This window comes from Hippopotamus amphibius, chromosome 13 (genome assembly GCF_030028045.1).
Source record: "Hippopotamus amphibius kiboko isolate mHipAmp2 chromosome 13, mHipAmp2.hap2, whole genome shotgun sequence".
NCBI classification, from domain to species: Eukaryota; Metazoa; Chordata; class Mammalia; order Artiodactyla; family Hippopotamidae; genus Hippopotamus; species Hippopotamus amphibius.
The window spans coordinates 65,257,569-65,272,696 of NC_080198.1; the positions used below are offsets into that span (position 1 = coordinate 65,257,569).

A 15,128-nucleotide genomic window follows, 5' to 3' on the forward strand; every position below is an offset into this window, starting at 1 on the left:
TTTCTTTTTTTTTTTTTTGGATGCACCACACGGTTTGTAGGATCTTAGTTCCCTGACAAGGGATTGAACCCGGATCCTTGGCAGTGAAAGTGCAGACTCCTAACCACTGGGCTGCCAGGGAATTCCCAGTATATTTCTAAATAATAGTAATATTGTTTGTCTTTTGGGTGGTTTTATGCACTAATAAACCAATGTAGTCTGGGTAAAAACCCCTTGCAAATCTACTTATGATAGTCGAAGGATGAAATAGTTGAGACATGACTTCAGAATATCTACCACCACAAAAGAGTATAACCCTGTTATTTTGATAATCAGGTATTTCTCGCCTGACTTGTCTTTCTGGGAATTTTTGAAGGTCTACAGTGACTGGGTTTACGTGTACCTTCTTTCTATTGCCAGCTTCTGAACTGGAAGTCAAGCAATCAATTTCCAACAGCTTTTTCAAGGATATTTATGGAGTATTAAAGTGTCAAGAAATCTCAAGGATAAATAATTTGGAGCGTAAATAATTTGGAGTTGTATTTAGAATGCAACGTAAGACAATACGATTAAGAGTACAAATTGGTTTTTCTTTGAACTGAAAAAGTTTATTGGTAACCTGGAAATGCATACAAGTTAAAACATGAATACCTCATATGGTTTATTTATAGCATTTTTATGAAAAAAAGAAAAAGGAAAAAAAATACAAGTACTTCTAGGTCTGGACTGGGTTTATATTTCCAATTCTTTAAACGTTCAAAGGGCATTATAGTATATGAAAGAATTCTCAATTCTTTTTTTAACTGCCATAAGTATAGGTTAAGAAGGCTTAAAGCAAAACTGTAGGTCTGAATTATAATGAGAACAAATACGTATTTGGAAACAAGGTCACATAAGCCTGGCTGGCACTTTAGCCATTTCATGAGATGGCCTTCAAAATTAAAGATTTGTAAATATTTTGCACCATGCATTCATCTACACACACTTTCTATGTTCTTGTATAAAACTGCTGCCCACAGTTTTGGTATTTGGAAATGCACTGAAATGGATTCTGGAGTCAGGAAAGCATTTCATGGGAGGAATGAACCAGGTCAATAATGAAAAAGCTGAAAGTTTGCTTTTTAAAACTCAGCACACATTTCCAGATAAAACTGACTTAAACTCTTATCCAGAGATTTTCATGGTAGCCATATGACTTAAAATGTCTAGAAGAACTGAAGCCCCTCAATCTAGTCAACATATTTCAGACATTTTGCTTATTAAGAGCTATTTTGACACTTTAAAAAAGAAACAAGTTTTCTCTAGAATGTATTTTTAGCATAATGAATATGTATATCTTCTCAGAGTGCATGCAGCCCACTCTTCTCTTGATAATCTTCATAGAAACGTCTCAATGATTCAGGAAGTCTGGGTGTCACCGCGCTCAAGGCTTGAGTAAAGTGTCTTTTCATAATGCAGTTGGCTTGAATGTCTTCTTCCAGAGCCAGAAGGGCTGCCTCTCTACACATGGCTATAATCTGAAACAGTACAAACAAAAACAAAAACAAGAAACAACAACAAAAAAACCAATCAACACTGTTTTTTAGAAATGTTAACATTTGAAATATTCATCTGTCGTAACTTCTACAGCTATGAGCCTATCCCTAAAATTTATCTTTGAGAGTCATTCCACTTAAGTTTTCAAAAGAATAAAAAGTAATCACCTTCATCTCAAAACAATATATTAAGTACAGAGATCCAGGAGCAATCCAGAAGCGCAAAAAGATAAATGTTACAGTGGCATTTGCTCTTAAGGAGCTTACAATTGTAAAGGTGGAGCGGACGTGCAGGCACAGACCTCTAACACGAGATGACGAAGGGTGAGTGTGTCTGTGGTGGGGGAAGGGAGGGAGGAGCCCAGCAGTAAGGGGAGGGCCGGGGAAGGAGACACTGCTGGAGAGTGGAGGTCCTGTGCATCAGCACACCTTGTCATGGCACAGAATTTCCACATTCCTTTCAACCTTTGATCTATTACCAACATGTAAAAGCATTTCTTTATGTGCATCTCCTTAATGAGTTCTTAAATCTTAGGAATATCAGATAGAGTTGTCTCCGTTTACTTTGGAGAGCTGCATTTGAACAGAGAAGTGAATTCTGTTTACTCAGCGAGGAAAGCTGGGAGAATTGAAAAGAATCTGGGGAGGGGGGTGGAGTGGATGCAGAGGGAGGGAGGAGAGAGTGGGCGGTAGGAAAACGGAAGGGAGGAAGGTTCAAGTCTTGAATCCTGAAATGTGTTTTAAGCTCTCTGGACTTCAGACAGCGGAAGCGGGCTGATGCCAGTGTCATTCTAAAGACACATTACTGTGGTGAAAAGAGCTTGTGGGATGAAAAGAGATATTGTGATTTTCAGGGCAACAGGGAAAACAGTGATTGATATTGACTGCACCCTTATATCGGTAAATGAAAGGGCCAGCTGAAACACATTTGTCCAGCCATTCAGCATATTTTCTCTGTTTGTTCACTTACTGAAAAGAGTTCCTCTGCTTATGCTGGGCTAATGGCTGCCAAAGCAGTTTAGTAGCTTTTTAGGGGATTTAGCAGCATGTTTAGGGAGCTTTCAAAAAAACATGCATAGATTTAGATGGCTTTGTCAACTTACGACAATGTAACTGTTAGTTCTGGGCTTCATTAATGAGCACTGAAGTCGACTACGGTGGTTATGCATGTTAATGCTTTTCCAAAAAGAACGGCTACCAACTTGTTCAAGGAAAAAACAAAACTTCTAGGGATTAGTGAAACAACTTCATCACGTATTCTGGTGCAAAAAGGGCTGTTTGAAAATCAGATGTGATATTTAATAAGTACAGTAAAAGCACACAGAATGCCCCCATGGTAAACTGGCCCTATTCTGTTCCAAAGGGACCTTGGGGACCTTCAGAAGGAGGTGAAGGGACCAAGTGGGGAGAACTCAAACCCCTCTTCCCCTTCATCTGAGCAGCACTTCTTTCATCTGTGCAAGAATCTGAAGCAATGGTTGCAAGGCTGAGACGCTGGAAGGAGAATCCCTGGAAGAGGCAAAGAGGACTGCGTTTCCTGCTTGCTGGTGAGTTCCAGATCCTTCTCTGGGACAGTACAGGAAATGTTTCCACTGTGTGGCTCCCTCCTCAGGCTACGCGCAGTAGAGGGGTTACCACCCCTGGGCCAGTGCCGCGTCTTGCACTCTTCATACCGGATACCTGCCTCAGAGAACACTGGACCCAATGCACAATGGCCACGAGCATTTACTGAGTGCCTACCCTGTGTGCTAGACAATTACTAATGACTTTACTAGCTAACTGCTATGTGACTTGTGCCCCCAGGTATTGTACATGCAGTAATCCCATAGCAGAGGTATGTGCAAAGTCTGATGGCAGCGTGGCAAACGGAGTGGTGGCAGGCAGCCGGAGTTCAGCTGAGGAAAGCAGGGGAGGTGCAAGGCTGCCTGGAACCTCTCAAAATTCTTGGAATTTGGTTCATGTGGCCAGGTGGTAGGTGGCTAATGTTGCTGGCACATTTGAGAAAGTGAACCAACAGTCTAGTACAGCTTCTTCTCTCAATACACAGTAAGCAAATTGGGAGAAGAAGAAATGATTATACTCCTCTAATAACTGGAACCTCAGGAAGCCTAACATGGCAAGGTAGGGAAATGTAGGTAGTGGCAAGTGAGGTCATTGTGGCCTCGAAGGCTGTCCTTGGGGTCGGCTCCTCTGAGCAATTCCTCTTTGCAGATCAACTCTCCTTCCTTCATATCTGCAGCTATAGATTTTTCTCTAAGCTATAAAATTGCTTTTTGCCCTTAGTTTCCAAGGCAGTGACAGAAGGGGCACTGGTGGTGGTCAGAGCAGTAACTGCCATTTGAAAGCTGGATGTTAGTCACTTGGGGTATATGTTAGCATTTCACAGGAATTTGCTGACTATATTTAGTACTGGCCTGACCCTTCATTAACAATTTCTACAGAATTGTGAGATACAGAAAACTTGGACAGAGTTTTGACTAAAGCACTAGGAAATGTTTGGATTGGACAGAGATGATCTTCAGACTCTCTGGGAGACAATAACAAGGGAAACAGAGCAGCAGAATACTGGCACTCAAGCGCCTCATGTGAAGTCTTCCGCTGTGTAGAAAGAGCCCAGCTGTTTGCAATTCTAGGGTGGCTGAGGGCTGCCTGAATTCAACACTTGCTTCAATAAACCTTATCTTGTTTCTTTTTATTTACAAAGGACGCCCTGAAGAACCAGTCAATTAGGCAATCCTTTCTGCCACTTTTATTTTCCTATCATATTTGCTCAGCAATATACAACAAGTAATTGAGAGGAAATAGTTAATTCATAATTAACCAGTCACTCATCAATCAACATCCACTGAACGGTTGCTCTGTGCAACAATGAGGTGAGGCCAGCTGGAAGATCCAGAGATGTCCAAGACATACTATTAAGAGGTACTACTAGCAAGGCAAAAGGAAAGAAGGAAGAAATTACTGGTTCATAAACCAGAGTGGGGCGGACAGAACTTAGATATGAACATAGGATACTGGTTCATAAACTGGAGTGGGGGGGACAGAACTTAGATATGAACATAGGAAAGGGCATTCTGAGCAGGAGAAAGTGAGCAAGGTGGGGAGAAAGAAACCAGGAATTGCATGGATCTAGCCTCAGTCCCCAAAATGGAGGTGGAGTGGAAAGAGTAATTCTATCATCAAAATATCACTAAAAATAACAACAATAGTTTTCAGAAGTCATATGGGCCACAGTGACAGTAAATGCTAGTCAAGGACAGTCGTCTCTAATGCACTAAACCCAATTCACAAGCAGCTGATGCACTAGCAGCTAACAGAGCATGACTCCTAAAAGTTCCTTTGTTTTAATTTTTTTCCTCATAAAAGGGCTTTTTTAGTAGGAATTTCAAAAGGAAAAAGATTAATCAGATTATTAGTTCTTCTCTCCTAACTGAAATAAAAAGGCCTGAAAAGGCAAGTATTCTTAGGAGGTCCATTTCATGATGGCTGGTTTCTATTTGCTCTGGGTCACTTACTTTGGCATGAGTTCCAAGATATCATGCTTACCAAAAAAAGTGCTCTCCTGCTTGTTTTCATGGCCCATGCCAGCATTCCCTTTGAGATATTAGTATCTTTTCAGAGGAAGAAGTATTTCATGATCAAGTAAGTTTTAGGTAACAGTATATATACTCTGTTTCCCACAGTGCACAGTAGAATGTCCAATGTTGAAGCCTAGCAATGATGACTTGCTTAATTTTCTTTAACCTGATGCTTCCCACAGAACTTTCCACCTGTCCTGTTTTTGGCGGGACATCTATCTTTAGGGGTTTTGGCTATCTTCAGGGTTACTGCTGACTTTCATTCAGCATGCACTCTGGGGCGTGCTAACCCAAACCAAACAACACAATCTAGACACAATATGGCTCTTGCCTATCCTTTTTTCTTTTGCTCTCCCTTATTCCAGAATAGAGAGAAAAGGGAAAGGGCTGAGCAAGAGAGACTGGAGGAGGACCCGTCTGTTTAATGAGGTCAAAAGGCAGCAGTCACAACACATACTTGTGCCCTGCACCTGCACATAGTCCATGCACATTTGTTGAATAGCGCTGTTCCTTAACAAGTTTCCCAAAAGTGCATGTTATATACATATTTCTAATATTTGGCCAATATCCTGTAATATTTTTACTTAAGTTTCACATGACCTAGACTTTGTCAGTTACATTTAAGTTTTTGGAATGATAATCTCAGTAAGAACAATTATTTAACACTGCGATGTATGTTCATTTTAAGCAAATGTTTCGGTCTGGGGCACTACTTTGAATCTAGTTCTTTCCTTAGAAGTAATATATGTTAGAAATTTTAGCAAGGATACAAGTATTTTGTTATTTTGAGGGACACTTCCTTAGGTATCAAATCTGTTATACAGAGACAGGAAATTTTTTCCTGTGTTGTAATGGGGGGAAAACTGCACTCTGAGAAAGAGTCCCGAAAATTTACCAACAATGCAGTAATATATATCGGTTTAGAGAACGGAAATGGAAGATTTGTTTTAAAAAATTGTGCAAATGGTTATCTATTGTCTTGCTTGATGAAAGTAATCTGGCATCAAGTAATTACTGAAGACTTGATTTTTCTGTATTAAGCTTGGAAAGGTGAGGTCCTTTCAGATACATTTGCCAACACACCTCTCTACTTGGGAATGAATACTATAGAAGCTGAGAAGAAGGGCCTTCGATTTAAAGTAGGACCTTTCTCCTTACTCTCTCTAAAGCTTGTAAGAAAATGGAATGAGTGTACATATAGGTTTATATATCTCTACAGTATATACAGGGATCACACAGCTCATCATTCTGCTGGCATCACTTTCAAAATCACACAGAATCTGGGACTGTTTCAGTGATGGGGGAATTTAGGTGAATTCTTCCCATGAGGCCACAGAAGAACCTCACTGAGAAGTGAAGACGAACATACAATTTGAGTCACAGACTGTCTGGAATGTTAAACTAACCTGTATAGAAAGAAAGCTCTTGGCACTTAGGCACCTTAACATCTTTGGCAAAAAGGATTTTGGAAGGTTTCCCCTAATCCCTTCACCATCTTGTCCTCTTCCCCCAAAGGCTGCAGACTAGATCATTTAAATGAATTATTAGCCAATTACCAGTAAGGTTGCTTTTGCCATTAGGCTGTAAAAGCAGAATGTTTTGGCTGGCTCTGTAAAGCTCAAAGTGTGTATTCTGTGTTCTTTTTCAGTTTTGACTAAAAATTAATACCCAAACTTTAAAAATATATATGTGCTTTGCTGAAAGGTGAAAATATTATCTGTTTGGGGAAATGAGTAAACAAGACAAAAGACTAGCAGAGTGGGCCTGAGATCTCACTGTCAGAGTGACTAAGAGAGGTTGTGTTTCAGTGGCCGTGACACCCATTTGTTTGGTGCTAACATGTCACAAATCCTCTTTCCATTTGTTCAGCTGTAATAATAAATAGATCTATCAGATATCTGAAAAATAACAAAATAAGCAGGAAATCTCTATATGGAAGATTTAGGCATATTTGAGATGAGCTCCTAAAAGGTAAGAAAGGAAAAGATTTTTATGAAAATGTTTAGAAATCCTCAAAATGGTCACTGAGGAAAACTAATTGTTTTCAATTGCAAGAACAAACTAACTCCGCAACATAAGCAAAGGGGCACATGAGGATGAATTTTCATGCTATGCTTGCCCTCTGAAAAAGCAGTGCCTTTAGAACAACAATACAGCAATGGCTAGATTACGTGAGACAACTCCCCTTGTGAGGGGTGTGGGTAAGCAACTTCCCAGGATGAGAAGGCTCTTGACCATTGAACCTTGGGAAATCTAATTACCTCACTTTTAAATGCAAAAGGGCAAAAGAGGCAATTGTGCAGAATTCTGAATGCCACGAAGAATAAGAACAATGTCTTACTTCACAGTGGAAAAAAAACGAAACCTCTTATACATAGCCTACGGTTCTTTCCCTCAGTCCACGAGACAAGAGTTTAAACAGGTGGCTCAGCTTTGTAAAACAGAAACAGACGTCTTGCGAAAATTAAAACCAACGTGGTTTCTAAACAGGCAGCGGCAATTTTTAAAAACGACGTGATTAAGACTGATAGTCAAGGCAAAAACTGTTTACCAAACACTAATCAACAAGAAGGAAAACCTGAAGATGTTGGGCACTATTTTGGGTATTCATTCCTCCTGTGCTGTGACCCTTCCCTTGTTCTTTTCAGTTTCGCAGCAGCACTACCTGCTTTCCTGGTGCACCAAGATGAGGAACCCAATAGCAACATGAAGCACAGTTACTTCCACCTGAGATAAGGCCTGGGTAGTATCTGTACTTCTTTTCTATTGACTGTAAACAGACTACAATGAAGACAACAGGAAAACATACCCTTGAGGACACGTAAGGGTGGGAAGAAGGGCTACTGCTGCAAGTAGGCCTGTGGAGTAGGGGAGCTAGGAGCTGCTCACTTCCAACAGGGATGCTGAAATTCTAATGTAACTGTCACCACTAAGTTCCTAACTACCTCTCAGAGATTATCTGTATCCTCGAAAATAATGGAAGGGTAACAAACTTCTGAACGTGGCTTAAACAATCAACTGAAGTTCTGTTTGGTTCCCATCACCCCATCCTGCAGGCACAGAGTGTACTCAGATCTGTGGAGAAAAAGAAGTCAGTGATTTTAAATGTGCCAGAAAAGGAGGCTTATTTATAAGGAGACCTCAGATGAGGAGAAAAGTGGCTCTGGAGATGGGAGTTCATTTACCTAGTTTAATCAGCACATGTCAGGGCTGCTTTTTAAATAGTTCATAGGGAAGCTACAACTGCATCCCAGGGACAGTAATTTACGGGTACAAGGATATGGCCATGCATGAGGAGGTGAACTGCACAGTGCAGGGCAGACTACACAGGGAGATGGGGCTGGAGAAGAGAGATGCCCCCAAGCCCTCTCTTGGGCAACGACACGCTGAATCCACGCAGAAGCGGAGTTTCTCTCTCTCTGCTGCTCCTGCTGTTTGGTAGGAAGAAAGCGCGCCTTCCAGTGAGGCCTAAATGTGTTTTGCAGCTTCTTTGTATTTCAAGTGTACTAAATAGCTTTAAAGAATCCACCCAAAGAAATGGGCTGCAGTGCTTTAAAAAGTCTTAGGTATTTGCAAGCAAGTGGTTTTGTTAAAAGCATCTTCTGTCTGGAACACCTGTGACCTGTTGGGCTTAATTGGGCTGCAGCTGGCGCTGACTGCGGCGCGGGGCAGCGGGGGGATATTGTGTGCGCGCGGCTCCCCGCCCCCTCGCTTTTCTTTTCGCTTTCACAGCCTCGCGACCTCCTTCCCCTGTGTGTCTGAGGGATTAGGAACCCAGTAGAGAGTGGTGTCCTGCTGTTTGCGAATAGCCTGCACTGGAGGTGCTTTAAGGAGGAGGCTACCTGGGAGATTATGTGCTCATGCGGACGCCGAGGACCCATTCTCCCCGGCCCCATGGAGACGCGGTGAAAGGTGGCTGAATGGCCGGGCCTGAAAGATGTTTCTGAAGGGAGCGCAGCAGGCTCCTGGCCACAGAGCAGCAGATGGAGTCACAGGCACAAACGGCCAGGGGTGCCCCAAACTGCCGAGAACGCAGATCAGAGCATAAAACAGAGCCAGCCGGCAAGGGAATTGGAGGGAAGCAAGCGGCATTTCTTTAAAGTTCTTTACAATACCACCTCACTGACAAACCTACTCACGGAGGCTAGAAGTGAGAATTCTGGACGGCAAGTTTCAGATTTAAGGAATCACCTAACTACTGCCCTTGGATTGTCTGCAAATGATACAAATTGTCTCCTTTATGATAGGAACCCATCGGGGATTATGTTAAAGATCATTCTGTCTAGAGTGCCATATGGAGTACTGAGTCAAAAGAAAAGAATTTCTGTGAGGATGTGTTCAAAGCCTAATGATATTAGAGAAGAGGAAACCCCCTGGGTTGCTTAATTTTGCTGATCTGAAGTTATTATGAGGTCTCTAACACATACAGCTGAAGTATATGTACATCCAGTCATTATTACTTGCAGGGAGAAACCTGTAATAGTTTTTGTTTTTGTTTTTGTTTTTTTAAATTTACAAATGAACTGATCATCCCACAGAGGGAAAGATCTGGGGGTTTTATTCTTATTGTTTCTACAACCATCTGCAGATGTGGGAACTTTAAATGTTTCTAACATCAATTGAACCCATAACAAGATAAAAAGGAGTATTTTTAGTTTTGAAAACGAACACACCCACTGGTATGGGTATAGAGAGAACCAGAACATCCTGGTAGGGAAGGAGAGAGGTGAGAAAGCAAACAGATGTTGGGAGCCCTCCATTCATTCATTTATTCAAGAAATCTTTACTGACCACCTACAAGGTTCCAGGCCCTGGGGAACAGAGCAGTGAGGAAAACAAAGTACTGCTTTCATGGGAACAAGATTGTGCAAGGTACTGGTTAATGTACTCATTCTTCAAGGTTCAGTGTGAATGTGTCCACTGAGGGGCACTCTCTGAGGCAACTTCACTGCCTCCCCACGCCTGGCTGCTTTATGGTCTGGTAGCAGCTTGTACTACTATTCTGTCATGTCACAGTTGTCAGGACAGAGAGTTATTAGTGGTAAATGTGTATCTCCCTTACTAGATTAGAAGTTCCATGAAGGCTTGCCAGCCTTAGCCCTGCTGTACTCCCCAAACATACCAAGTTAGCATGTCCCTTGACCTCTGGAAGTCTACAAACAGGTCTACTGCTGAGTTCATCTCTGAACAGAGATATAAACTAATTTTTTACATTTTTTGTTTTGTTTTAAATACATACCAACACACAAACACACGTAGTTCCTGCTGTGACAATTGCAGCCAAGATGTTTACTGTGGACTGAAAAAGCTATAATTTTTGGGCACAATGGATCATCCTAGGTGTGTATTTGTGAGCCCTTCGTGGGAAGAGGGGAGGCTGATGACCAAGTTATGCCCAGAAAGCTACTGGAGCCCTGGAAGAGACACCAAACTTTGGGTAAAAAGCACTTAGGAGTGGGAGAGCTTGGCCCTGGGCAAAGAGGAGAGAAGAGCACCACAGGGGATATTCTAAGGAGAAAAGACCAAGCAAAGTTCAGCTAGCTCTAGGACTCCTCTCTAAGTCTGGAGGGTTTGACCCTCCCTGCTAGGGTTGTGGGAGCTTGGGAAGCAGTAGCTGGCGGAGGGTGTAAGCAGAGGTGTTAAGCCAGTTTTAACATACCCTGTGTTTCATCATCTGTTAACCATCTTCACTGCAAACTCCCACATCATGCCCCACCAACACATTCAGAAAAATGCCTCCTTTGAAACTCCAGAGCGTCAGCGATGCCCTGGGTAGCCTTCCTTGGATCTTGTCTAGCTTGGGATTCTGGACTCTGACCACGGAATGGAGTATTTGGGAGTTAGAACCTTTTACACATTCTTTTTTTGAGATATAATTGACATAGAACATTACATTAGTTTTAGGAGTACAACATAATGGCTCACTATATGTATTATAATGTGAAATGATCACCACAATCAGTTATAAATTTTTTTCTTGTGATGAGAACTTTTGAGATCTACTCTTTGCAACTTTCAAATTCACAATACAGTGTTATTAACTATAGTCACCATGCTGTGCACTACATCCCCTTACTTATTTTATAAGTGGAAGTTTTACCTTTTGATAGACTTCCCCAATTTCACCCACCCTACACCCATATAATATATATAATGAGCTTGTTTCTCCTGTCCCATTCTCTAAGCAGCTGCAGGCTGGTCCTGCTTGATCAGCAGCCTTGCTTGGTATCCTTAAAGTCATTTTAGAGCATGGTATGGTGTTAATGGCTGTGTTAAACAGGAAAAAAAGGGACTTGACAATATTTAGCTAGCTAAAGGGCATCTGAAGATAGGTCCCAGTGAGCAAATGCTAAGTATACCATTAGCTCATGACAGGGAGTGAGAAAACAACAAGATGAATTATCTTACACTTATTTTACAGATGTCATGCTCATCGACAGTAGTATTGTCCTGAAAGCAAGGAAAGCTCTTCTTTCCTACTAGCATATAAATAACTAAAAATGGATTTATATTAAGTGATATCACCATCAAATAAGATACTCTAATAAAACACCTAACAGTATATATTCACATATCGTCTCTATTTTTACATTTTTAAGGTGGTGTTTCCTCTGACAGATAATCCTTATGTTGCTTATTAGCTGTTTGTTTAGAAGCTCACATTATATTATTTTGTTTTAAATTCAAATAAAGCAACACTGTCTTATTTGTTACATGAATTGGATGCTATTTCAAGTATTACTTCACCAGTTTTGTGTGTTTATTGGCTATATAAGAAAGATTCTTAACCTAGGGTCCCTGGATAGCTGGATGGGTCTGAGAATATACTGAAACCTATAAAAACTTTTACATGTAGATAGACAGTTCAAAGCTTTCATCATATTCTAAGAAGGAACCATAATCCTGAAAGGGTTAAGAACTACTGCTCTATAGTAACTACACTTCAAATCTTCTTAAATCCTATGAATGCTTCATAATAATATCTATCTTCCCCTTCCCGGATGACTTAGGCCAAAATGCAATTGGGCTAGAACTGCCACAGCTGGGGAGTAAGGGAGTTACAAAGCAGAGCTGATCATAGTAAAGACAAGTAGTTTTTACTTTCTTAGACCTTCCTCTTGTACCCTAGAACAATTCAACAACTGCCTCTAGGTATAACTAAGTGCTTATTTAGGTCTTTATTGACGTGAAGAGGAACTAAAGACCTATATCCTATTTCATTTATTAAAAAAAAGTTATGATAATAAGACACTAAGACTGCAAATTTAAGCACATTAGTTAAGGAATGCAAAATCCAAGTTTCCAAGATAAGATTAGCATTTACAAGTGGTGTGTATTAACTATGCTTAGTTTTAGATAACCCATAGGTGAATTTTCAAATTTAAATACATGTAGGTTTTGATGTTTGGTAATAACATTACACACTGGGGTATTTAGAAACTGAAGTTGTTTCCTTATCTGAAAAACCAAATGGCCTGTTGTCTTATAAGGAGAGAGATGCACTTTGAACTGTTTCCTGAATGTCCATTAAAAAGGAAAAAAAAAAAGATCTCTGATTTTGCTGATTTAAAAGTCAGGAGTCAGATACAGTGCTCTCCTTTTAATAATTAAAAAAATTATATATGTACTATTACTTAAAAAGAAATTACAAGGGGGGGCTGGGGTGAGATAAACTGGGAGATTGGGATTGCCATATATACACTACTAATAAGAAAAAAATATCAAATTGTACACTTTAAATATATGCAGTTTTTATTATATGTCAACTGTATCTCAATAAAAGTTCTTAAAAAAAACAAAAAAACAAAAAAGAAGGTGCAGTGGGAGTTAGAAGGAGATAGCGATGTAAGAGGTTTTACTTCAGAATTTTACTGAATTATTTTTTTACTTTTCTAAATGTGAGAAGATGTGACTTCTGGAGGGCATCACCACTGTCATGGAGAAGCAAGTTTAATAAATGTATTGTTTATTTAAAAAACTAAATAAAAATTTTTGGCTTCAAAAAAAAAATAAATTACAAATGCTTGTAAAAGCCACACTGGCCAATCATTTTCATTACCGTTACTCTTAATCCAGATGAAGGTGAAGAATAAGATGATTCAGTTTATGAAGGCTTTAACCAAAACATTCATGTTTTTCTCTTCTGATCATTAAGTCCATTACTTAATACCCTATGAAAGTTAAACATTCTTTCTTAACTACTGTTATCCAAACTTCTTTACAAGAATTCTAGTGAAAGAATAAGTTTTGTGACAAATTCAGCAATGAAAAGAGCCAGAAAGTCTCCACTGGTAAAGAATAAACTAAAAACTGTGAGAAAGGCTATCAAAGCAATCCACAGATAAGGAAAGGGTTGTGAAAAAAGAGAATAGATGAAACTACTTGTTGATAGCGAAGAAATCACATTTAACATTTTTTTAATTTAAAAGATGTATTAAACTGTCACTTGGTAGGATTGGTTTATTATCAGATACACAGAAGTTGGTATATTTCAGGAGCTAATGGTGAATTTTTAAAGCATAGATTATTCATCTATAGTTTTTAAAATCTAAAGATGTAAAACTGAGTGAACTTGAAAATGTGTACTTGGTAAATCTCATGACTATACCCATACATTTTACCTCATCATTTTAAACTAACCATCAAATTTCTAACCATCAAAAAACGTATCATTGGAAAGAAACCAGTAGATATTACCAACTGAACAGAATTTTTTTTTTCCATGGAGATGAGTCAACTGGACACAAGGGCATTATGATACAATGGAAACTATTTTGCAACCTTAGTCAATGTATTCTCTATTATCAATAAAATATAAACATAAAAGCACCATATAATGTTGTAGAGAGGAGAAAATTGAGGCAAGTGCCAAGAATTTCCTCTTAATGGCTGCACTTTTTCATTTGGAGATTTAATCACGAAACTGAAGATAAGCTACCCCTTGGTAACAAGCACCTCCGTTTTATTATGCTGGCATCTAACTGAAAATAAACCCATACCATCATACGGTGTGTTCAAATATCTTCTGTACATATTTTATAATTACACTGAAGAATGTGAGAGTCAGGAGAAATTCTGAGTTATTTTACAGGTCTGTCCTGCTCTCCCCTATCAACTCTGTTCTCTTTGAAATAAACATATCTACATTCACACACACACACACGCACACACACACACCCTCATATGCAGATGCAATATTCAGGTCACAAGATGTGGCATGAGTTTAAACACTATATTAAAGTGTGAAGTATATTTTACTATCAGTAGTTCGAAGCCCAGCATTTGCAAATCTTTTAAAATTAACTAGGCTGTTAGGATCCCACCACTCTGGCAGCAACCCAGCATAGCTGTATCTTTAACAAAAGAATTCTGTAATAAAACGAGATTTTACATGCTGAAACAAAATATTTTAAGACATCTTTCTGCCAACTGCTCTTTTTAGTACTATCTGTGGAATTTAAACCCCCCACACACATATACAAATGTTCCCATGGAAGATTATGCTAAGTTTTGGGTTAACCTCAGAATTACTAACTTTTTATATCTATCTTCTAATGAACATTTTTAATTTACTTTCTTTAAGAAGAAACCCAAGTCTTGAAAAGACTTTAAGGCATGAATTCTTTAATTGCAGTAACAAACATGACCAGGCTAACTTTACTCAAAGGGGACTCATGAGTAGTTTTCACACTATATATGTGAACACCTCTTAACAAGGTGGATTAAATTCTGCCTCAGCTTCTCTTATGTCTCCAAATATTTGCAATCATTTGTGACATCTGCTGTATATTAGTTCTCAACTGCTAGGGACAGAAACTCAATTTGAATCAAAAGGCGAAATTCATTATAAGGTTATTATTGGGTCTAACAGAACCTGAGGACAGTAGTGTGGCTGGGCCTCAGCAGACCAACTGGACTGGTTTTCTCTCCATAATTCTGATCTGTGCTTCTCTCTATACTTCAGCTTTATTTCTCTCTCACTACATAGTGGTAGAAAACACGACAATGCACAGTTTCTATGTTTTACATCTTACAG

General features: G+C 39.6%; 1 protein-coding gene across 3 annotated transcripts in view; it reads right to left on the bottom strand.

Moving 5' to 3' along the window:
- Positions 1 to 601: 601 nt before the first annotated feature.
- The window catches only part of AFG2A (AFG2 AAA ATPase homolog A), a 330,295-nt gene continuing 315,768 nt past the window's right edge, over positions 602 to 15,128 (bottom strand). For 2 of the 3 annotated variants that reach the window (XM_057705717.1, XM_057705716.1), the window contains one exon: positions 602 to 1,496. In XM_057705717.1, the coding sequence (XP_057561700.1) occupies positions 1,320 to 1,496 (177 nt within the window). In that variant the 3' untranslated portion in view covers positions 602 to 1,319. The remainder of the gene's footprint in view (positions 1,497 to 15,128) is intronic. The other variant, XM_057705721.1, reaches the window with a different exon arrangement.